This window comes from Leiobunum rupestre, chromosome 10 (genome assembly GCF_980474605.1).
Source record: "Leiobunum rupestre chromosome 10, qqLeiRupe1.1.hap1, whole genome shotgun sequence".
Lineage (NCBI taxonomy): Eukaryota > Metazoa > Arthropoda > Arachnida > Opiliones > Sclerosomatidae > Leiobunum > Leiobunum rupestre.
The window spans coordinates 16,538,858-16,563,651 of NC_143393.1; the positions used below are offsets into that span (position 1 = coordinate 16,538,858).

Below are 24,794 nucleotides of genomic sequence, written 5' to 3' on the forward strand. Positions count from 1 at the left end.
GGGAAAGCGGTTAAGGCTTACGCGGTTTAACACATTAAAAAAAACACATTGGAAGTTAAAATAGTGCGGAACACAAATACGTAAAATGAAGACTTTACATCGGAAAAATATTGTTTATAACAACAGTAATTATTTCTTCACAGTTTAAGTTTGACATTTTTCATGGATAGGCACAGTGATACACGCGGTAAATGTTCAGCTACTATGCCTTGTACACATCTGCGGTTTTATGGGAAATTTACTCATTGGAAATTTATTCATGGGAAATTTACTCATTGGAAATTTACTCATTGGAAATTTACTCATCGGAAATTTACTCATTGGAAATTTACTCATTGGAAATTTACTCATTGGAAATTTACTCATTGGAAATTTACTCATTGGAAATTTACTCATTGGAAATTTACTCATTGGAAATTTACTCATTGGAAATTTACTCATTGGAAATTTACTCATTGGAAATTTACTCATTGGAAATTTACTCATTGGAAATTTACTCATTGGAAATTTACTCATTGGAAATTTACTCAACGGAAATTTACTCAACGGAAATTTACTCATCGGAAATTTACTCATCGGAAATTTACTCATCGGAAATTTACTCATCGGAAATTTACTCATCGGAAATTTACTCATCGGAAATTTACTCATCGGAAATGGACACTTCTCACAAAATAAATATATTATAAACGTCTGGTATTATCTATTAAAATGCGATGATAAAAACTGTTTCCATTTCAAAAAAATTCATAAATTATTCCTCTTTTAAAAATCCTAAAAATTGCGTGAAATATGGGCAACGTTTTTAACGACGTGAATTCCAGGGAAATAATAGAATGTAATTCCGGGATGGTGTCGGATTACAGCCGTGATTACAATTATTCTACTCACAAGCAGTGGGAGGCCGAAAATGACCAAGTCATTGTGGAATTCGCGAGTCGGCATTCCTCCGTTGGCACCGGGCGACTGCAACAATCCGCGAGACAGAGAGAGAGAGAGAAAACAACATCAATGTCCCCTCGATTAAATAGTACCAGTAGTATATAATATATTCTAACTATATAAGTATCCGTCTCCATATATCGCCAAATGTTATTCGCTTGAGACATTTAGGTTTTCTAAGTAGAAACTTTGGCCGCTAGTGGCGTGACCGAGCTGGAGGTTTTTTAAGTAGAAACTTTGTCCGCTAGTGTGGTGACCGAGCTGGAGGTTTTTTAAGTTGAAACTTTGTCCGCTAGTGGGGTGACCGAGCTGGAGGTTTTTAAGTTGAAACTTTGTCCGCTAGTGGGGTGACCGAGCTGGAGGTTTTTTAAGTTGAAACTTTGTCCGCTAGTGGGGTGACCGAGCTGGAGGTTTTTTAAGTAGAAACTTTGTCCGCTAGTGGGGTGACCGAGCTGGAGGTTTTTTAAGTATAAACTTTGTCCGCTAGTGGGGTGACCGAGCTGGAGGTTTTTTAAGTATAAACTTTGTCCGCTAGTGGGGTGACCGAGCTGGAGGTTTTTTAAGTATAAACTTTGTCCGCTAGTGGGGTGACCGAGCTGGAGGTTTTTTAAGTATAAACTTTGTCCGCTAGTGGGGTGACCGAGCTGGAGGTTTTTTAAGTATAAACTTTGTCCGCTAGTGGGGTGACCGAGCTGGAGGTTTTTTAAGTTGAAACTTTGTCCGCTAGTGGGGTGACCGAGCTGGAGGTTTTTTAAGTTGAAACTTTGTCCGCTAGTGGGGTGACCGAGCTGGAGGTTTTTTAAGTATAAACTTTGTCCGCTAGTGGGGTGACCGAGCTGGAGGTTTTTAAGTTGAAACTTTGTCCGCTAGTGGGGTGACCGAGCTGGAGGTTTTTTAAGTTGAAACTTTGTCCGCTAGTGGGGTGACCGAGCTGGAGGTTTTTTTAAGTAGAAACTTTGTCCGCTAGTGGGGTGACCGAGCTGGAGGTTTTTTAAGTTGAAACTTTGTCCGCTAGTGGGGTGACCGAGCTGGAGGTTTTTAAGTTGAAACTTTGTCCGCTAGTGGGGTGACCGAGCTGGAGGTTTTTAAGTTGAAACTTTGTCCGCTAGTGGGGTGACCGAGCTGGAGGTTTTTTAAGTATAAACTTTGTCCGCTATTGGGGTGACCGAGCTGGAGGTTTTTTAAGTTGAAACTTTGTCCGCTAGTGGGGTGACCGAGCTGGAGGTTTTTAAGTTGAAACTTTGTCCGCTATTGGGGTGACCGAGCTGGAGGTTTTTTAAGTTGAAACTTTGTCCGCTAGTGGGGTGATCGAGCCAGTGGCGCAGCCAGGGAGGGCACAGGGGGCACATGCCCCCCGAAACGTATGGTCGTACGTACAAATATTTTTATTTTTTTTCAATAGTGTTTCCTAAATAACGCGTTAATTGAAAAAATTACTCTTGTCGGTGACGATATCATTAGATGGACTAAATGGTAACTTCTTTCGTAAAAGCTATTTAATGTACTTCTGATAGCACAGAACGGAAACAAAAGCACAGGCTTATAGATGGTTTTTTATTATATTGTGTCTATGTATTGTAGAGGTAACAAGGCGTCGATGCTTCATTACGATTGTAATTTGGGGAAAACGCCAAATAGAGCACGGCTATTGTTCAGAAAATTTTATAGAATGACTCTTTAGATGGACGGAATTCGGGAGGCCACAGTTTAGAAAGAGAAATTAATTTATGCTACAACACATTTGCGTTATAAACGAATGTAAATGTGTTTTAATACAAATCAGCAAACCTCAAAAGTATATGTTCAATATTTTTTGTGCTACAGTTCTGTCGACTGTTTCCAAAAAACACCACGCCTTTCGCGTTGAGTTTGTAAGTTATCTCCCGGCTGGTTAGAGGGGTTTTCCCCCGAGCTCTTCGGTTTCCCATTTTCATAAAAACTTGCTGATTTACCGGAACTTCGTGCTAGTATCTTTCCGCCAAATGTACTTGATATTTTGCCTTTTTAACCCGCAACTGAGTATAGTTTTTACATTTTTCATCCGAGGCACTTGGTTGCGTAAAGGCAAGTTCCCACTTGGCGAATTTTCGAGATGAATAAAATTTTCGCGCAATGAAAAAAGACGCGTTTTTTCGGTCGCTGGGGAAGCGGTTCTCACTTAAGCGCGAAAATTTAAAAACGCTGAAAACAACTCGTGCGGCTTTTTAGTAATGTTTTAGGCCTAACATAAAACATCAGTTCAAACTGAACCAAATGGATGTTCCTGTTGATAATTTCAATAAATAAACGATTCTATTCGTGAGATAACTACCTTTACTTCAGTATCTTGGTCAAGTTTTCTGAGCCGCTTTTCTAAAGACCTAGGCTTAATAAGTGACGGACGGGAGCGGAATAGATCGAGGGAACGCGTTTTCTGATTGGCTGAAGCTTTTTATCGTCAAAAAACAGAACATTCGCTAGATACATCGGAGACGCGATTTTAGCGGCGAATTTGAAAAAATCGCGAATTTTTTTCGCGAGCGTCAATTTTAACCGCGAAAATTGTGTGTTTTTTTTTTCGGTAAGTGGGAACTAGGCTTAAGCCCTCATCTCCCGGCATAAGTCCATTAGGAATTTTTCTTTGTAATATTATTCAATGAAATTGATAAGGAACTCCATTAAATTTAAAAATTCTGTAAAATATCATCTTCCCGTCTGTTTTATCGTCGTTGACAACAGATTCTGGCGTACTTCTGCTTTGTATCATGAATTTTCCGGAGTTCGAGGACATCCCTGAACGTTACTTTAGGAGGTTTCTTCCTAGTTTCTCGGCGTTCGCGAATTTGCAAACGATTAGAAAGATTTATTGAAATATGATCCCAATTCGCTTCTATACGGTTTTAATTCTTGACAAAATAAGATTGTCTTCAAATAATAAGTGTGGGGAGAGATAAAACGTGTTAGGCAATCGATTCTCCTAATCGACTTCCAAGAACTCGCCTGCAAGGACGACCAAAGTTTGTCCACTAACACTAGTGATAAATCATACCCACCAAAATTAAAATAAATAAATGGTTTTCAGAGGTTGAAAACAGAAGCGTTTCACTATGATCCGATCGCGAGTTGGCCGTTTTATTTTTCGGCTCGACGTCAATTCTTCGACACTCATTTCATAACTATTTCCAGAAGTCTATAATATTTTTCATAAGTTTGGGGAATATTTTACTGATAATCTCCCCCTAGCGAGTCGCTGTCAAAGGCTACGTGTTACGCGTTAGCAAGCGGACGCAAAACGGCGACGAAGCCCGTTATGCAGTCTGTATTGTGAATAGCTCTTGAGCAGTAAAACTTTTCCATGTGAAGAATAGGAAGCGTTACACTTATGTAAAATATTATATACTTATGCTATATCGACAAACTGAAACACTTATAAAACGTAATGATAGATTTATGCTCAAACCCATCCCAATATTATTTTATCGTAGACGTTCTACTGTATCACAAACAAACAAGAATTGTTTTTAAACAATGGCCGTGAATTTTTCTACGGAAAACAATGGGGTTTTTAAATAAAAACTGTTCGGTTTGTTGAAACGTTGCACTTTTCCTCGAACCCAAGGATATAATTTATAATGAGAATAATTTAGTTCTTGATATGTTTGTGTAATATGAATTTTCAAGCTATTTTCAAGATATGGTCATGAACGTATTTATCTCGAACAGGAACGTACTATGTCTACCAAGAACATATTTATTATTTCGACCAAGAGCGCACTAATTTCGACCAAGAACGTATTTATTTCGACCAAGAACGTATTTATTTCGACCAAGAACGTATTTATTTCGACCAAGAACGTATTTATTTCGACCAAGAACGTATTTATTTCGACCAAGAACGTATTTATTTCGACCAAGAACGTATTTATTTCGACCAAGAACGTATTTATTTTTTACCAGGAACGTATTTATTTTTTACCAGGAACGTATTTATTTTTTACCAGGAACGTATTTATTTTTTACCAGGAACGTATTTATTTTTTACCAGGAACGTATTTTTTTTACCAGGAACGTATTTATGTTTACCAGGAACGTATTTATTTTTTACCAGGAACGTATTTATTTTTACCAGGAACGTATTTATTTCTACCAAGAACCTATTTATGTCTACCAAGAACCTATTTATTTCTACCAAGAACCTATTTATTTCTACCAAGAACCTATTTATTGCGCTTCATTGTTTAAGGTAACCAATAAGATACCGAACTTAATTGGGAGCAACGCTAAAAATCGTCTCAACATAATCATTTTTCCCAAGTAAAAACAAAATACGTTCTTGGTAGAAATAAATACGTTCTTGGTAGAAATAAATACGTTCTTGGTAGAAATAAATACGTTCTTGGTAGAAATAAATACGTTCTTGGTAGAAATAAATACGTTCTTGGTAGAAATGAATACGTTCTTGTTCGAAATAAATGCGTTCTTGGCAGAAATAAATGCGTTCTTGGCAGAAATAAATGCGTTCTTGTTCGAAATTAATACGTTCTTGTTCGAAATAAATTCGTTCTTGTTCGAAATAAATTCGTTCTTGTTCGAAATAAATTCGTTCTTGTTCGAAATTAATACGTTCTTGTTCGAAATAAATTCGTTCTTGTTCGAAATTAATACGTTCTTGTTCGAAATAAATTCGTTCTTGTTCGAAATTAATACGTTCTTGTTCGAAATAAATTCGTTCTTGTTCGAAATTAATACGTTCTTGTTTGAAATAAACACGTTCTTGTTCAAAATAAATACGTTCTTTTAGAAATAAATAAGTTCTTGGTAGAAATAAAAACGTTCTTGGTAGAAATAAAAACGTTCTTGGTAGAAATAAATACAGTCTTTTAGAAATAAAAACGTTCTTGGTAGAAATAAAAACGTTCTTGGTAGAAATAAATAGAGTCTTTTAGAAATAAATAAGTTCTTGGTAGAAATAAAAACGTTCTTGGTAGAAATAAAAACGTTCTTGGTAGAAATAAAAACGTTCTTGGTAGAAATAAAAACGTTCTTGGTAGAAATAAATAGGTTCTTGGTAGAAATAAATAGGTTCTTGGTAGAAATAAATAGGTTCTTGGTAGAAATAAATACGTTCTTGGTAGAAATAAATTCGTTCTTGTTCGAAATAAATTCGTTCTTGTTCGAAATAAATTCGTTCTTGTTCGAAATAAATTCGTTCTTGTTCGAAATAAATTCGTTCTTGTTCGAAATAAATTCGTTCTTGTTCGAAATTAATACGTTCTTTTAGAAATAAATACGTGCTTGGTACGGTCAGTACGGCAGTAAATCCTTTAATGATGTCTTAATGTTCTAACTCGATATTTAACGATAAATAACCCAAGAAATTGAATGCAATTTGAAAATTCGCCTTGCAAAGTTCTTCAACTTAATAAATACGTTTACCTAAGCAATCACCTGATTAACTCCTTTGACTACTGACCAAATCTTTGTAAATCAGTCGCCGTAGACTACGCAAATCCTAACTCGACTATAAATTATACAGTCTAAGAACCTTGACCGAAATATCTGACCCGGATTTGAATTTGAAATCAATTGCGAACTGATTTGCCAGAGTTAATAGAGAGTACAATTTAGGTCGAGCAAGGGGTAAAGTCTTCGAACGTTAACCACTCTACCGAAGTAACAATAGGTTGGAAAACGTAAAACACTTCGTCCAGTCCCAAAAGTTTAAGAAACCTAATTAGCATCGCGGCGTTAACTTACGGCCGAATTCTAGTTCGGAATGATCGCGTTAGAGGTCGCGTACATCGTGGGTTCTATACCGGTTTTTTGAAGTGTTCGATATGAAACCGCTGTCTAGGGCGAAATTAAATCAAGGTTGTAAAACAAAAGGCATGCTTCGTGACTCGCTGAAAGAGGCACAGGTGACTCTCTCACACGACACGAACTACGATTCCTTCTAGAAATTCGCCTTATAAATTATTCCACTGTTCCGCTTAATTCATCTCTCGTGTAAATCTGCTTCTTGAAGAAAGTGCCGATTTCTTGGCTTCGTCCCCTCCCCCTCTGTTTCCCCCTGTTCTCTACCCCCTCCCCCGCATATACGCTTGTTACTTGGCTTCCGTTTTCACTATATCAGTAGACAGACAGTATAATGCTTTGGTGTAAGTGTCTGTCAGTCAGCGTTGCTAGTTCGTACCAGGGCCAAAAAGTTATCTATTTCAGACGCCTGAAAACTAGTGGTAAATTAGAATTTTGTTTAGGGCATTAAGAGTCGCTAGATGACTTGGGCCTAAGGTGGTTATTAGCCCAGCTGATTATTATTATTATTATATTGACGTTAATCTTATGAAATCAAAATTTTTATTATCACTTAAAGTTTGACCGATTAAAAACTCATGTTTAAAAGTAACAATTTTAATTATTTTTCAGCCAATTTAAAAAATTACCGTACATTATCGTACGCGCAAGTTGAAGTATCCAACAAATTTGTACTATATAGTGTGCCATTGAGAATATCGTACGTCCAACAAATTAGCTCGAAATTATCGACGTGTACGATAATTATCGTACGTCTGGCAACGCTGCCGTCAGTCTAGTCGAAGACCTTAATTTAGCTTAGTTTAAAAAATCGTAACTCTGAGTTTAATGTAGACCACCAAGCTAATGAAATTTTAAACATATTCATAAGTAACGAAGTAGCAATAAGTATGACACATCCTATTGTTTGAATGCTAATTTTCTTACCGAACCTTTCTTCGACACTGACATTATCGCCCAGCTCCTAGTTGGACTCGCAACAGAACGGGCTTTTATTTTATCGTCCTTGGTAGTAATATATTTCACCCTCAGGCATGTTTAGAAACTGGGGAGCTCTGTGCTGAACTAAACCTTTATCGTCTTGGATAATTTAAGGCCCTGTAACTTCCTTTAAGGCTGGTTTTCACCAGGGCAAAAACGCCACGACGGTGAACGTCGACGCAAAAAATCCCCGTTAGGCCTAATGCAATATTTTTGCGTCGACTCTCACCGTTGTGGCGTTTTTTCCCTAATGAAAACCAGCCCTTAAGGTTACGACTTTTAAGGGACCAGGAACTTAATCGAAAAATCTTCCTCTGACCGTTAATTGTTTTTAACCTAGGGCCAATCACCCCTAGCGCGATCAAAGCCCTATAGCTTCAGAACCTCGAAATACATTTTTAAGCCTTGCCAAAGCTAGTGTCGCTATTCCTCTTATATATTTTCTACGGATAATCCCGGTGAAATTATTCTTCATTACTAATGTTAATTACGCGAGTCTCCGTAGCTAGCTTTAACATACGCTGGTAAAGAACCCTTATAAACAAACTGTGAAAGTGGTGTTTTTCGCGTCCGTTTCCTCGAGGGACTACTTGTTACGTCAGTGAAGAGGCAAACCAGAAACAAACACTTGTTAAAATCCCCTCTTCGTCGACGCGTTAGCAAACCCTCCCGTTTATAACTTTATTTTCCGTTGTTAGGGGGCGCTGGATACTCCGTAGTCCCCGGTTTACCACCCCCTCCGATTGCGTATACACAAACGCTTTACTGCAAAATCGCAGATGCCAAAATAATCCCAAGTAATTTACATATTGGAACGGGAGTAGAGGCGGGTCAGGGATGGTGGAAGATTAGTCGACAGAGAGGGAGAACTTTTCCCCAAAACGAGGTCGACGTTAAAAGTCGTAGAGTCACTCTTCTCGAATGTTTCTGTTGTATTTTATTCGTTTACAACTCCTCAAAGTTCGCCGCTGCCTTTTTCGCGTTACCGATGTAGTCTTAAAACAAAAATACGTGCGAGAAAACAATATCCGTTACATTTCTTTCGTTATTATCGGAATAGTATAAGTTTCTGGCAAATGGAAATCTTTTAGGTTTTCGTAGAAAATATTTTCTTATTTTCGGGAGCGTTCGGCCGAATCGAATCGCGAAACTCCAGAATGCCCGGAGATAACGCCAGGGCCGGTGCCGGTGAGATGGATGACGGCGGGGTGAAGGGGTTCGTGCCGACGTGGCTTCAGAACGCGCTGCTAGGAAGCCACCATCACGGTGGTCAGCATCACAACAAGTCCTTGCTTATCTTCCTACTCCGACAGTCGACGGAGAAACTGTACGGGAGTTTGAGGAAAAGTGACTCCAATAGTAGTTCCAGATCTTCTAGTCCCGTTCGTTCTTCTCAGAGGGAGTTTCAGGTAAACAAACTTATGTGCCGTTTGACTTCTCACACGCCTGTGTGTAGAGCGTAGCGCCGGTTTTATTTGGGTCGGCGGCGGCGTTTCTCTGATTTTTCCAAAATTATCGGTGGCGTTGATTGTTTTCGGCGGTGGCAACGGTGCGATGGGTCAAAGGTTTTTCAACCCCTTTTGAAAATTTGGAAAAAACAAAAGGTTTTTGAAGGAAAAAACTCAAAAATAATTCGGCGGCGGGATCAAAATTTATCGGCGGGGGCGTCGGCGGCGCGCAGAAAAGTAAAGGACTCGGCGGCCGTGGTTCGGCGCCAGAGAAAATATCGGTGATGGCGGCGTTGGATCAGCGGTGCTAGTCTCTACTAGAATAAAATAGACCGGATACTTCGGGACAAATTTTTGTTAAATTTCAGTATTGTAAGTCGGAAAATTTTCTGGAAAATGATCGAGGCCTTTTTTCAGGAAAATATTACGTATTTTTCCGAGAAAAAAATAAAAAAAGTTTTAATTCCATGATTAGTCTAATATTATTTACAAATTTAAATAAAGCGGCATTTTCGCCTAATTTTTTGGAATCTAAAAGTACAACTAAACCTCTAGACTAGTTTAAACTTTAAAAACAATGTAACACTATAAATGTTTTGTAGTATGTTTACTGTTATTAGTCATTTTATATCGATAAAAAGTTTAAAAAAATTAAAAACCCTTAAAAAGTAATTTGTTTAATTTTTTTATTTTTCTAATTTGCGGATAAATTTCTGGAATTTTTCCTCATTTATTTTTCCTGAAAATTAACAACACTATTAAATTTTCAGTTTATTTTTAAACATTGGCTTGAAACGGAACCGCGCTTTGAAAGCTCGCCTAAATGTAAATAATTGTTAAATATTTATTAAATTTTAGGCATGTCTATTTTATTATAGTTTTAACTTTTAATCAAATTAAAAATTTCACATTACAACCTCGCAACTATTCGTGAAAATACTGACTTTCTTAAACTTTTATAACGATGTAATATGGTTTATTATTAAAAGCACAGTATTTTATCATACTCTGTTCGGTGGGAAATTCACGCCCATTGGTATCTGACTCAAAACTACAATGGCGAAGATTACTACTGCCTTCGTAAAAGTTATATAATGAACTTCTGATAATAAAAATCGTATTGGACGATTCAAACTCTCTCCATTCTAATTCGTAATACTTTTTTATAGAACAATTTATATTGTTGAGGTTATTTAGGTTAAAGACATTCGCTATTGTGGTTGGTTAAGGACAGTTAAAATTGAAGCTTTGTAATTTTTTTCATACCGAAATACCGACATATGATGAACATTTCCATATGGCCAAATACGTCAAAAGAATTTTAGTCATTCGTAGAATTTAAATCTTGGGTTTTAAGCCACACTTCTATCGCGTTTATGAAAGAAATCGATTGTTTTTGGATATTATATTATTCATTTTCCCCGAGTTTTAAAAAAAGGTGTTTAGGGCCAGCCCTCGGACCTCAATAAAAGTTAATTGGGTTAATTGAAGTGAACGCTCTCAAAGAGCTCTGTGCAGCTTTCAAATGACTTGGTAAAGGGTTTTGAAAATGACTACTTGCATGCCTATCAAATTGGAACTCTACAGGGGGTTGGGTAACCCTTGGACCAGTATTTTCTAACGCTTTGACATATGACCGTTAACTTTGGGGCCCTGGACTAACACTGTTTGGGGTTTACCCAATTAACCCAAATTAACCCAAGTTCTCATTGAGGTTTACGGAGCCCCAAATTTAAAGTTCCTTATGTAATCTAAAATATTTGAAGTTAATGTTTAACATACGGTATTGAAAATGGGGAAAAAATCTAATTAAGTACATCCATAAATGAGTGTGAAATATCAAGAACGCGTAGAAGTAACTAAGAACTGTGAAAATATTAAATACTGACACCATGAATTAATAATTTTCAACTCTGGGAATTGACTGCTGCCCTCTAGTGACAAAATTTCCATAAAGACGAAGAAAATAAAGTTTATAAATTCTAATTTATTATTATTTATTGTTATTATCATTATTTTATAATTAAAAATTATTATACTCCAGTCTAAGGATTTAATTTAAAATTATTATCTTCCCATTTTTGAATTGTCAACAGAGTGAGGAAAAAATATCCCACTTTAGCTGTTTCCAGATGGCGCTACAGACAGATTTTGAGGGAGTTTCCATTTTGAGAAGTATGAGATCATGGCAGCAGGGACGATATTATGGTACACAGTTCTTAGTTACTTCTGTTAAGTTAAAAGGAACCACCTACGGACTGCATTGCAAAGGATGATACAATTATGGAATAAGTAGATTAGTCCATTATTTAATTTAATTTAATTTAATTTAGTTTTTCACTCGAAGATCTATTTGGTCCCAGTTTCGCGAATTTTTGTTGCTCGAAGACTTATCGGTACGAGCTATTTGTAGGTTTTTAAATTTCTTCAAATTTGTTTAGGGTTTAGCTTTATAATCCCTTTTCATAATGGACTAATCTACTTCTTCCCTAATTTTATCATCCTAAGTTACTTCTACCTTGTAATATGAACATAAATTTATATTTATATAAGTATTTAAGAATTTAAATTACTCTCATTTCATGTGAAAAATAGCTTTATATTATTAACACATTTTTGGTTTTAAATCTTTAATTATCTTAAAATGCGCAATTTGGCGAATATTATTGAACAAATTTGTAAGCTACAATTTCGTGTATTTTTTTTATTAGTGTTACATTCTCAATACCCAATACCCAATTTACGAATCCGATAAATTGCCAAGCTATTTGAAGGACCCTGACACCGGCTAGGAATTCTATAGGGGATCAATATGGGGGTAGACTATATAGTTAATTAGCAATTAGTGACGCGTAAGTATAATGAATATAATAACGCGTCGAAAGTTCGCGAAACAAGTAACTCGCCTCGAAAATGGATAAGTTAACGCAAAAACCTATCAGTTTCAGCCTAAAATTGGGGATATTGTTAGTAGCATTCTTGAAAACAAAGGGAGACAGGCGTACCGTACTAACGAGATCTCCCTCAATAGGCCCTCCCCTAAATGTAACGAGAGGTCATTATATCTTTGTCGTCGCGTGGAATTCTGAGGTATTCACGCAACGGACGAATAATGATCGTCCAAATAATAAACAAGCTATTTGGGATCATGCACTTTGCCCATCCGTCGCGCACTCCCCCCTATCTGTTGCGTCACTAAGAATCTATTTAGCTGAACAGAGAATAGGTGCATAGCGCCGATTTAATTTCGGTCGGCGGCGGCGGTTAGCGAAAAACCCCCGGCGGCGGCGTTGGGCCCGTCGATTTTTCAAAAATCCTCGGCGGCGTTTTTTTTTGGCGGCGGCGGCGGCTTGAAGGGAATATATGTCTCCCCCCCCCCCCTTGGAAAATTGAAAACAAATATCCAAAATGTGTAAAAAAAATAAAATAAAGTCAAAAGATTTCGGTGGCGGGAACAAAATTTGTCGGTGGTGCGCCAAGAGGTAAATGAATAGGCGGCGGCGGTTCGGCGCCAAAAAAAATATCGGCGACGGCGGCGTTCGATCGGCGGCGCTAGGCTGTATGGATAGCACCCCAGTGGTATAGACAGAAATTCGTCAAGGGGAGGTCGAAGTATTTGAATGTAAAGAGGGGGTTGAGAAGGGGGTAGAAATTTAGTACAGTCAAAGGTAGACCCAAAAGGGGTCTGGACCCGGACCCCCCCCCTTGTCTACGCCACCGTATCACCCTGTTCGCCTACTGATAGCTGTAAGTAAGACCCCGCCCCCTTTGCCTTACCGGCCGTAATCTAATAATAATAATAATAATAATAATAATAATAATAATAATAATAATAATAATAATAATCAGCTAGGCTAATACCCAACGCACCACCTTAGGCCTAAGTCATCAAGCGACTTTTCCTGGTAAGGGTTTAAGACGGTCTGGTACGATAGCGAACTTTATCTCTCTTCGTGTAGAATATTTCCAGGAAATCAGGGACAACAGAGGCTATAGCTGATGTGACATATTCTCCGTGAACGCGTATACATTCCTGCCTGCGCGTATCCTTTCCAAAATGGCGCGTCACTCTCCATTATTGCACGCTATCTGTCGGCATCTGCGTACAGAGCCCCACTACATCCTTTCGTCCGCCTATCTTTCATTAACCTGTCTATACGTAATATACCCCTGGCGGGAATTCGTTAAACGAAAAACTATATATATATTATATACCCTTACGAATATAAGGCTCCATCTTAAGAAAATAATTGGTATCGTAGCCGCGACATCTTCCAGTTCTTTTTAGTATTTTCGACTTAAATCGGTGTGAAAGGTAATGGTTTTGGGTGCTGTACCGTAGCCGCTATCGCGGTAATTGGTATATTTTAACCCAAGCATTAAAATTATCAGAACCAAAAGCAGGTGTTACGCGTGCGATGAAACGAAATGGTGCTATTTTCCAGGAATGAGGGACTAAGTTACGCTCTTTCGACGTACGATGGCGCCACGCTACACTAAGGCGCTGTATATTGGTCATATATTATGAATATTAAATTACTATGGATAACACATTTGAGGATTTGGAATTAATATAAAAATAACACTTTTTAAGATTTTGGAATTAATATAAAAACACTTTTTCCGATTTGGAATTAATATAAAAATAATACTTTTTAAGATTTTGAAATTAATATAAAATAACACTTTTTAAGATTTGGAATTAATATAAAAATAACACTTTTTAAGATTTTGGAATTAATATAAAAATAACACTTTTTAAGTATTGGAATTAATATAAAAATAATACTTTTTAAGATTTTGGAATTAATATAAAAATAACACTTTTTAAGATTTGGAATTAATATAAAAATAACATTTTTTAAGATTTGGAATTAATATAAAAATTACACTTTTTAAGATTTGTAATTAATATAAAAATAACACTTTTTAAGATTTGGGATTATTATGATTTTTTTCATTTTAGATTAATATGAAGGCATACATGATTTTAGAATTAGTATGAATATCAAATCATATTTTCTAAAATTTGGAGTAACAAATTTTTTACATTTGGTTTGAACATCTAAAACATTTTATTAAAGATTTAGAATGAATATGAAATAACACATTATATTTGGGATGAATATGAAAGCATAATTTTTTAAGATTTGGAATGAATATGAAATAATATTTTTTTTAGATTTGGGATGAATATGAAATAATATTTATTTTAGATTTTGAATGAATATTAAATAATATTATTTTAGATTTCGAATGAATATGAAATATCAATTTTTTAGATATGGGTGCATGAATATGAAATACATTTGATTAATATTTGTAATTAAAATGAAATACATTTAATTAAGATTTGGAATTAATATGAAATACATTTTAATAAGATCTGGAATTAATATAAAATACATTTTATTAAGATTTGGAATTAAAATGAAATACATTTTATTAAGATTTGGAATTAATATGAAATACATTTTATTAAGATTTGGAATTAAAGTGAAATACATTTTATTAAGATTTGGAATTAAAATGAAATTAATATGAAATAACACATTATTTTAGATGTGGGATGAATATGAAATAACACATTTTTTTAAGATTGGGAGTTACGTAATTCTCAGCTTAATTTTTCTCATAGCTTTTCTCTAGATTTGAGAGCTCCTGAAATTACCTGTTTCAACTAGAGCGTAGTTTTGGTTTCCCAAAAGCGATGATAGATGGCATTAGTGTGCTAAATGGCGCACTCTTACAAATAGCGTTATCGAATTGAGGCGGTCCAAATAGCTTGTCAATCTTATTTTGTTATTGACCGTGTCGTCTCACTCCGCCGCTAATCCGGCCCCGACGCGAGATGAGAGGCAAAAGCGACGCCTGGTGACGGTATTATAGCAGCGTGGAAAAAAAGAATTTCGCTCTCTAACACGGCGTCGTTGATTAGGATTGGGAAATTGACGCGCTGGAATTATTTTTTCCCGTCATCGTAGCTTTATTGGGCGTCATAAATTAAATAATATCCACTACGACGTCCATTTTGGTTTCCGTATCTCTAACTTTGACGGAAACACAAATCATAAAAATATCGGGATATTAGTAAATATTGCAAATTTGCTAAGAGAGGAAATGTTGGGTGTTTTATCTGTCATAAAACACTTTCGTATCTAATTGAATTTTTTTGGTTAATTCGTATTCAGATTATCAGAGAATATGTAACTGAATATATAACCTCTGTATTTCCCGGTTGATATTCTAACTATTCTAACCCACACTTACCAGGGGAAAGGGGGGAAAGATTGCATATTCTATGTTCACCTGAATATATTCTTGGTGCCAAAAATAAATTATTGAAATTCTATTTTGAGTATTTATTTGAGGAACTATTCCAACTTTTTCGTAGATTTTATCGGCAGTCTACAGCAAACGGCCATACTAGCAAAGGGTAACGAAATGAGAAGCCAATTTTCAATTCTATTACGTATAAATTTTAAATTATATAAAAAACCTTAAAAATTTATCTTCTTGTTTCTTTTCTACGACGAATTTTTCCTAAGTAATCTTTGTTTATAGATTTTTATTTTAAAAGTTATTTTCTTGGTAATAAATCGGTATTTATTCCCTTCCCGCCCAAAAGTTTAAACTAGCGCCATCTAGTATCAATAAAAATCATTAAAATCGCACCTTTAAGGGCTTCCTTCTGTTTTTTTTCCCTGCAAATATTTTGTGAATTAATGAATTGTTTTGTAACGAACCACGGTGTACAATTTCGGATTCGATCCCAGCTTGCGGCACTGGGTGAAAGCTCGAAGTTACTCCTTCCGCGTTGAGTTTGCAAGTTATTTCTTTCAAAAAAGTTATTTCTTACCACAATGGTTTCGGTGTTAGGAAATACGTTTATTTAGACTGCGTTTGGTTTGACCTATGTAGACTTTATTACAATCGGGGCAGGGAATTTCATATATACCAGATTTCTTTGAAAGGGGAAATTTATGTTTACCTTTATCAAAATTATTTTCCATCTTGTTTACAGGGCGATATGCAAATTTTTGACAAGGATTTTTTTTATTTATGATATTTTCGATTTTGTGCGAAACACCGAAAAAATAGGAGAACGTAGAATATTTGTTTTTTGTCGTATTGGTCGAGTTGGGAGTTTTAATTTTTGATAGAAGAGAGTCGATTAGAGATGGGTGACAGGGGTCATAGCCACGATTTTTTGCTCTATACTCCTAAATTAATGCCATCTAGGGGCAACAAACACAACACCCCATACAAGGAGAACGCAACCCGTCAAAAGTCGTGGAATTTCTTGCGTACGTTTTTCATTGGCTAGACGCTTTAGCGCCTGCTGCCGTCGGAAGGGGAAAATTCGGAAATTGTCTCCCCCCCCCCCGCCCGTAAAACGTTCAGAGTAAAGGCTCGTGACGCTCGTCCAATGAAATTCGTACACAACCCTTCGTTAGCGTGTTTAAAGGCTAGCTGCGTTCTCCTTGTGTTTGTTGCTCCTAGATGCCATTAAAAATCGCTAGATGAATTGGACCTAAAGTGGTGCCATGGGTATTAGCTTAGCTGATTATCCACTAGCGATCAAGTGGTCCTATCCGCGATGGCACGCGTCAACTCTTTCGAAACGAGGCGTCACAGGGAAGCCCAGGCTGCCGGATTCCCTTTTGACCTTTTTTCCCATCCGATAACCCGTGAGGGAGGCAGAGAGAGACAGAGTGATGATTCCTTCCAGAACGTTCGTCGGCTGCTTTCGTTAATCTAGGCTATTTGGCCGGGCTAAACCGGTTTTGGCGCGCATTACGTCTCTCATAAACAAGGCGCTAGCAGCTGATATAAAGAGCCCTTCGACCTCGTGCAAACTTCCCAAACTTTGGATGAGATGAGGATAGGCAATCACGCTACCCTGCCCGACTAGGAAGGGGAAATTGATTTCGGGTTTGGGCTTCAATTTCTTATTTTTCGCGTGAACGTAGATTTTATAAATTAATTTGGCGTATTGTCTGAACCGCGGCTTATCAAATAGAGTAAGTAGATGGCTTTGCGTTCCCAAATAGAGCTCGGAGAAACGGACAAATTAACCGCCAAAATTTCAATTAATCATAAAAAATTCGATTAACTGTTTATTTATGGATATTATTTGCGACTTTTATACGATTTAATACGCAACAAATAAGTTTTTATTTGGATATGGATATAAAAGAAATGTCTTATCCGAACGCCGAGCTCTTATTGAGTAATATTGTCTTGTCCATACCAAGATCCGGGCCTATATCTTTCAACATTCCCCATATCTCACCAAGATTTAGATGTTAGTTTTGGCAAACCTCTTCGCCGTGTAATCCGCTCGCTGGAATGTCCGTTTGTGTGTCTATTCCGAATAAATCTGTTCCATTTTTCGAAACCTATTATTTAATAGATAATTAGTAGCTTAGTCCTGGGTTTGGAATGTTTTCGTAGCCCTAGTAACGAGCTTAGGCCACGTGTTAGCAAGGTCGTATGGTGTTTTTCCTCGTGATCTGTGATGGTTAATAATTCAATTATACTGTTGATTCAAGGATTGACTTGAGTTCTTCGGTTTCCCCTTTTGATAAAAACTTGTAGTAAATAGCAACTGTGGGGAGTTGTTAGCTCGCGTGGCATGAAGGGCTTGCCACCACCCTTCTAAGCGATGCAACCCGGCTACCTGAATTAAAGGCAATAAAAGTCGCTAGATGACTTGGGCCTAAGGTATTAGTAGAGGTCGGGGATGGTTAACTTTTATTCAATAGATAAAGCTCTCAAAATTATTCGTAAAACGTTTTGATCAAGTAATTTATATTTCTGTATTATCCGATTAATTTGTTGATAAATTTGTAAAATTTATCGAAAAATAGACGTTTTTTTCGATAAAAAGCTAAAATATTACGAATAATATATGTTTTTAATCATTTTCCGAAATATTAACCGGTAAATTTCTTTGTTTACTTTTTTTCCCGAAAAAAATCAATTTAATCATGGATAATGATTAACCGTCCCCGACCTCTAATCGAATTGCAGTAACGCTGGAATCTGCCTCATCTGTCCAGTAAAATAACACGTAAAACTAGCAGGACTGACACCTAGATCTTTTTAAAAAAAAATGGGGAAAATAGGGAGCAAATTTGTCACTATTTGGAACCAAATAGGGAAGAATGTAAAACTAACTTGGTATTTATATTTTATTTTTATTAATAATAATAATAATATTAGCTTAGCTAATGATGATGATGATGATGATGATGATGATGATTATTATTATTATAATTAATATAATAATAATAATAATAATAATAATAATTATTATTATTATTATTATTATATTATTATTATTATTATATTATTATTATTATTATTAACAGAGGCTGTATAGTTAATCTACATTAACATTCTCTTTTATACTGCATATATTTGCTTTCGACGCAAGCGTTAAATATTAGAGCTGTGAACGACAATAATAGACTAATAAATGGGAAAATTCTTCATATACATAATACTAATTGAAGTCGACAGGTGTAAATGGATTTGATTGAGAAAATGTAGAACGCTTAGGTAAGATGCAAAGCTCCCGTTATCTCTGTCTCGTCTGCTGCTCGGAGAAGAATTAACGTCTTTTAATCTCATTACTTTCGACACGAACTCGATTTAGGGCTTTATTATTATGGAGTTTTGATGGTCGACGTTCCACATTCGTCATAAAAATTGCGAAGATATTACCTTCTTTGTTTTGTTATTACTTAATCTTATCCTATATTTATGACGGTTTTTTTCTCTTCAATACCGGGAAACAGAAGCTTCTAAAATATTTTCCTAATAAACTCGAAGCGAAGTTGTAAAAGTGATGATAAAGACTTACCGAAATAAAAATTAATTTCGCCATCTTTTTAGGGTTAAAGCACTTTCGAAAATAATCTTTTATACCAATTTTTAATATCATTTTGAAAAGAAGACAAGTTTTTCCGGTTGCAATTTACAACTAGATTATGGACGCGTAATTCCCCTAGCGTTGAAAATAAGGGTAACCTGTTGGCGTCCCTAGTAACTAATAGCAACTCGCCCTACGAAATCTCATTAGCATACAAGTGAGTGGTTGGCCGAAAGGATATTACGAGCAAGCGCTCTCGTCTGACAAAATTAATTCCGAACGTTTTCCGTCGGAAGGAGACGAGCTCGCTTCCACAATTTCAATAAAGCTTCTAAGACCATTATCCCACCAGATTTTTGCTATTATTTTTTTAAATTCTTTGTCGCGCTTAAGCTAGTTAGTAAGTTATTTTTATCGCAACTCCGTAACCGTTCTTTCTTTGAGAGTAAAGCTCGGCGTTTGATTACGTCGCGAAGTTTCACGCGACGACTCTCTTTAATTTTGGGCGTTGATCCTCAACGCGGGGGAGGTCTGGACGATAAAATTGCCAAGTTATGTTAATAACAAATAGAGTTTCAAGGTAACTGATAATCTCGGCCCGCGTGTTCCTGTAATGTTTATACTCGCGGAGTAATTAGTGTATCAGTTTAAGGCTTTCGGATCTTGTTTACCTTCGTAATTTAAGCGACGAACACCCACACCCAACGTCTATTAGAGAAAGTAGGTCAGGTTTGTAGGATTTAAAGGCTTCGTTAAACGTCTATTAAAATATTTTCGATTTTTCGAAGACACTTTTCACCTTTCGCAATTTTTCTTTCGGTTTAAGTGGATTTAGCACCTCTTTAAGTTTTGAAGATCAAGGCTTTCTTAGTTTGCATTTGCTTAATTTATTTTTTTGTTTTCGCTTTTCTTTGAGGAGGAAAATAAAACTTGAAATGGGTTTCCGGGATTCTTCGCTGTAATTAAAATTGTTTCTGGACTCGGTGAAGCAATTCAAAGGCGATTTTGTGGTTTTTCATCCTTAATTTCGCTAAGTTTAAATACGCGTTTGTTTTGGTGGGAATGTTAATTAGATTCGCAATTTAATTTTCTCCTAAGATTTAATTTATTGTTTTACATAAGTACTGTAAAATGTGGTTGAAGAAAATATTAAGTAGTAAAATCTTTGTGGTATTAGTTTTTTCAACCTATTCAGAGTTGGTTGATAATTATCGATGGCTAATTATCATTGATAATTATCATGATAATTATCCGACGAAAAAATCATGATAATTATCAAATTAAAAATTTTGGCGACACATGCGCTGGATTTTGCAGTATGAGTTTAATTTCAAAGCAATACTTACAGGTTGTAAGCAGTATTTATATTTACAACTATCCAAATTGAATATTATCAAAATTTTATGTTGTTTGCTTTGTAATTAGTCTCATTTCAGAGTGAGGGATAAGAGTTCAAAGTGTAATTTTTATTTATAGGGATAAACCAAAGTATCGTTTTACTCCACATAGAAATAATAATAATAATAATAATCAGCTAGGCTAATACCCAAGGCACCACCTTAGGCCTAAGTCATCAAGCGACTTTTGAAGCCATTTATTCAGGTGGCCGGGTTACAATGCGTAGGAGGGTGGTGGCTCACATCGGACGATTTCGTACATAAATGCGGTTAAAAAGGCGCCGATTTCTTATTTTTGAAAAGATCGGATAATTATAAAAAAATCGGATAATTATCCTATTTATTTATTAAGGTTTGAAGATTGGTTCACAAAGACGTTTGGTAGGTAGGGGTGAAGGTAAATGGGGGTAAAGTCATTCTGCCATCTGCGCTGACCTTCGACTTGAGCTTTTCACTTTAACCTTCTGTAAAAAATCGACGATGCTCTGGGAAATCTCATTGTTTACCAATAAAAATGGACGCTCCGTTTGCAATGCTGCTTATGGATTTATTGTTAAAAAATCGAACGTGGTTAAACCAGCAGACGATCTTAGGACATCAGATGACCGGCATGACGTCAGTACTGTTTTGTCTTCTGCTTTTACCTAATTTTCACGTCTTTGTGAACGTAGCTTTACAAAACAATATTAATTTAAAAACGTATCTCTACATAGCTGATAATTTATTGTATAGAAATCTATAGGTGATAATTATTGTACAGAAATCTATAGGTGATAATTATTGTACAGAAATCTATAGGTGATAATTATTGTACAGAAATCTATAGGTGATAATTATTGTACAGAAATCTATAGGTGATAATTATTGTACACTAATTTAGTGCTGATAATATATTGTACACTAATTTAGAGCTAATAATATATTGTACACTAATTTAGAGCTGATAATATATTGTACACTAATTTAGAGCTGATAATATATTGTACACTAACTTAGAGCTGATATTATATTGTAAACAAAGCTAGAGCTGATAATATATTGTACACAAAGCTAGAGCTGATAATATATTGTACGCAAATTTAGAGCTGATAATATATTTACACTAATTTAGAGCTGATAATATAGTGTACACTAATTTAGAGCTGATAATATATTGTACACTAATTTAGAGCTGATAATATATTGTACACTAATTTAGAGTTGATAATATATTGTACACTAATTTAGAGCGGACAATTGATTAATCAGTTGTTGAGCTAGCAAATGGCAATATCGTAAATATAAAAATTTATCGGTAGGCTTTACTTTTGATCGCAAATATTTCTACTCGTGGGGTCGAATTTCTAAATTATGTAAGGTACAAAAATTGGAATTAATGATTCGGAAATCGAAGTTAAGTCGCTGCTATGGGCAGTTTCGCTTCAAAAACGTCCATCTATTTTATATATAGAATATACATAAAGTCAGAAGTTTATGGCATAGCGGCAGTATGTCTTCACAAGATGTGAAAAACAAAATCTTTACCCTTTAATTTTTAAAATTGACCTATTGACCATAAATAAATAAAAACCACTATTAAAATCAATTTTTAAATTTTAAATCGTTAGACCACAGACCACCTACCCCAAGAAGAACTCGCGTCAACCTAGAAAAAAAGGTGTCTCAAAAGTAACGCGGTTTTTTCTACAGCGCGTGAATATTCTTTATTTTACGAAATTAAAATTAAAAATTGCGTCAGCCAGCTTCTACAATACATTTTAATTGTCACGCGCGGTCGCCCTTGTACCTTTAGAACTGCCTCTACATGCCGCGGGATGGCGCAAGATGGCGCGCTCTTAAATAAAGCTGCTACACATTCGAGACATAAAACCAGCTAGGAGCAACAAACACAAAGAGAACGCAACTAGCTTTTAAACTCGCTAACGAAGGGTTGTGTACAAATTTCATTGGGCGAGCCTTTACACTGAACGTTTTATGGAAAGGGGGAAGACAATTTCGGAATTTTTCCCTTCCGACTGCAGCAGGTGCTAAAGCGTCTAACCAATGAAAATTGTACACGATAAAATCCACGACTTTTGACGGGTTGCGTTCTTCTTGTGTGGGCAGTGCTGTGTTTGTTGCTCCTAGCTACCAGCGACACATGTCCCTCTTGGGGTAGGTGGTCTGTGGCTAGACATTTTGAGCCAGTGGAGGTCCACGTCTCAATTTATTGTCGTAGTGTATACTTATCTCGTAATTGTTTCTTCCTTCGCACCGTTAAAGTGTAGGACCAACAGAGGGTTTCGATAAAACGATTATTAATATTTGTACCGTTTCCGCCCACATGAAGTTCTACAAGCGTTATATAAATCCATATTTAAACTAAAACAGAAGGAGACACTTTAAAGTCGGACACACCAGTACCCTATTATGGTAATTACATCGCGGGTAGGCGTAAAAAAGATCGATACCCACAATGCCATGTTTTCGTTGCGTTTACTCTTTTAGACGCGAAGGGGAGGACAAACATTAACGAAGACAATTCGAAGTATCTCCCGCTGTTATTAACGCTTTTTCCACCTCGTCATTGTCCGGGGGAGGGAGAATGTAAATAAAACTAGCGGAAGTCGGCGATCAATCAGAAGGGGGCAATCCTAATTGGACTATTAGTAGTTAGACCGTACTTTTTTTATCGTCGAAGAAAAGCTTCTAAGTCGTCTTCTGATAAAATCAAAAATGTCGCTCGAGTAAAGTGCCTCGGAAAGTAGGTTTGTGGAGTGAAGACAAAATGTTTTTACCGAGATAAAAGTCTCGAGATTCGGCACTTTTACGAAATAGCGCGTCATGTCATACAAGTTAGTGGGTATAATATCAACGCGTACATTCGATTGATAATAGTCGTAGTCGACATTCGGTCTTGGTCGAGACGAGAAAGGAAAAGCAAACCAAAATCGGATGAGTTCTATCAAAGTGCGTCTCGTCCCAGCAATATTTTTTCCTTATAGGCGAGACCCTTACGGAGTTCCTCCATCGACCTAAAGGTCATCCGAGCCAGTCCTTGACGCCCCGAAGGTCTTCGTTATTTGCAGCCAATTTCACTCGGGACTCGCGCAAATTCTCTCTCTCTCTCTCCGTCCCGTAATTCGGCTTCCCCGTGAAACCAGAGGGGTTTTTTCCAACACGCGCGCGCTATCTCGGCGTTTCGCGTCGGGACTACATTCAGAGAGAGAGTGGAGGTCGGAGAGAATCTGCCTCGTAGCGTACCGTCATCATTTCACTCGTAGCACGCGCTCGGGAAACCGGCGGTTTATTTGAAAGGCGCGCGGCGGGCTACGCTTGGGCATATTCCCCCCAAAATCTAGTTACATATTTCTGCCCCGAAGCTAACGATAAATCGCGTTAAGAATCTCCGTCTTCGTGATGGCCAAGCGCCTCAGCCGCTTGGACGACGCGCTTCGTTTCGGGACCACTTTGGATTTGCGCGTACTCTCGCGACTGTTTTGATTTTGGTGCGTGAGGAATGGATCACATCGGCATGGTGGAGGCGGGCTGGTTGCCGTTGAATCGACCCTCGGGAGTCTCTCGGACGGTCAGTCACCCTGGCTACTTGACCACGTCTGGTCAGCCGGTGGTCAGCGGTAACCCGTCGCCTTCCACGCCACCTCCGCCTTTGACGCTAAGGGTGAAAAGAAGGTCGGATAGTATTCGGAGACGGGCCGCTCATAATCTCTTTAAAAGATGGAGCTTAGATTCCTATTTGAAAATGCTCTCCTCGAGTGATAAAAATGTAAGTGTTAACGTAGTTTAAAAATATTAATAAATTATCTAATACGTTGATGCCGCTTTTTGCACAACGTATTAAAATTTGTACATTTAATGGATTTTAATAAATTATAATTAAGTAACACGAATATTCCATAATTTATTAATATTTTTAAATATTTATCTACCATGACAAAAATTATTGAGTCTATTCGTGCTAGAAATAGTGTGGCAAATGTACATAATGTTGCGTTATATTTTTGAACGAGAGATTTTTGGTACAAGTATTTTTTTAAAGGGGGAAGAATACAGTAAAAGTCTCTTTTTCGTTCAAGCTGAACGTTTCTGTTTTAACAATTACATAATTGAATTATATTTTTCTTATTAGGCTGGACCTTCCTCTAGTGCTTAAAATAATTTTGATAATTCTAATATTAATAGTTAACGAGATATAAGATTCTAACTAAAGGGTAGTTTGAGCGCTTGCCCAACTTGTTTAGCTCCGGGGGTCCGAATTAAAACGTAATAACTTAATTACTTTTAAATTTAAAATTGTCAAAATTATTTTAGGCACTAAACAAGAGGCTGTTATACACTTAAATAATTATTTTA

The 24,794-nt window shown here is 36.5% G+C and overlaps 1 protein-coding gene across 3 annotated transcripts in view; it reads left to right on the forward strand.

Moving 5' to 3' along the window:
* Positions 1–24,794, forward strand: part of LOC149924864 (uncharacterized) — a 254,886-nt gene that overhangs the window by 78,119 nt on the left and 151,973 nt on the right. Inside the window, exon 1 of one of the 3 annotated variants that reach the window (XM_090160132.1) lies at positions 8,866–9,125. The exons of 1 other annotated variant lie outside the window; for it this stretch is intronic. In XM_090160132.1, the coding sequence (XP_090016258.1) occupies positions 8,874–9,125 (252 nt within the window). In that variant the 5' untranslated portion in view covers positions 8,866–8,873. Of the gene's footprint in view, positions 1–8,865; positions 9,126–23,612; positions 24,208–24,794 lie in introns of those variants that run through there. One more of the 3 variants, XM_090160130.1, reaches the window with a different exon arrangement.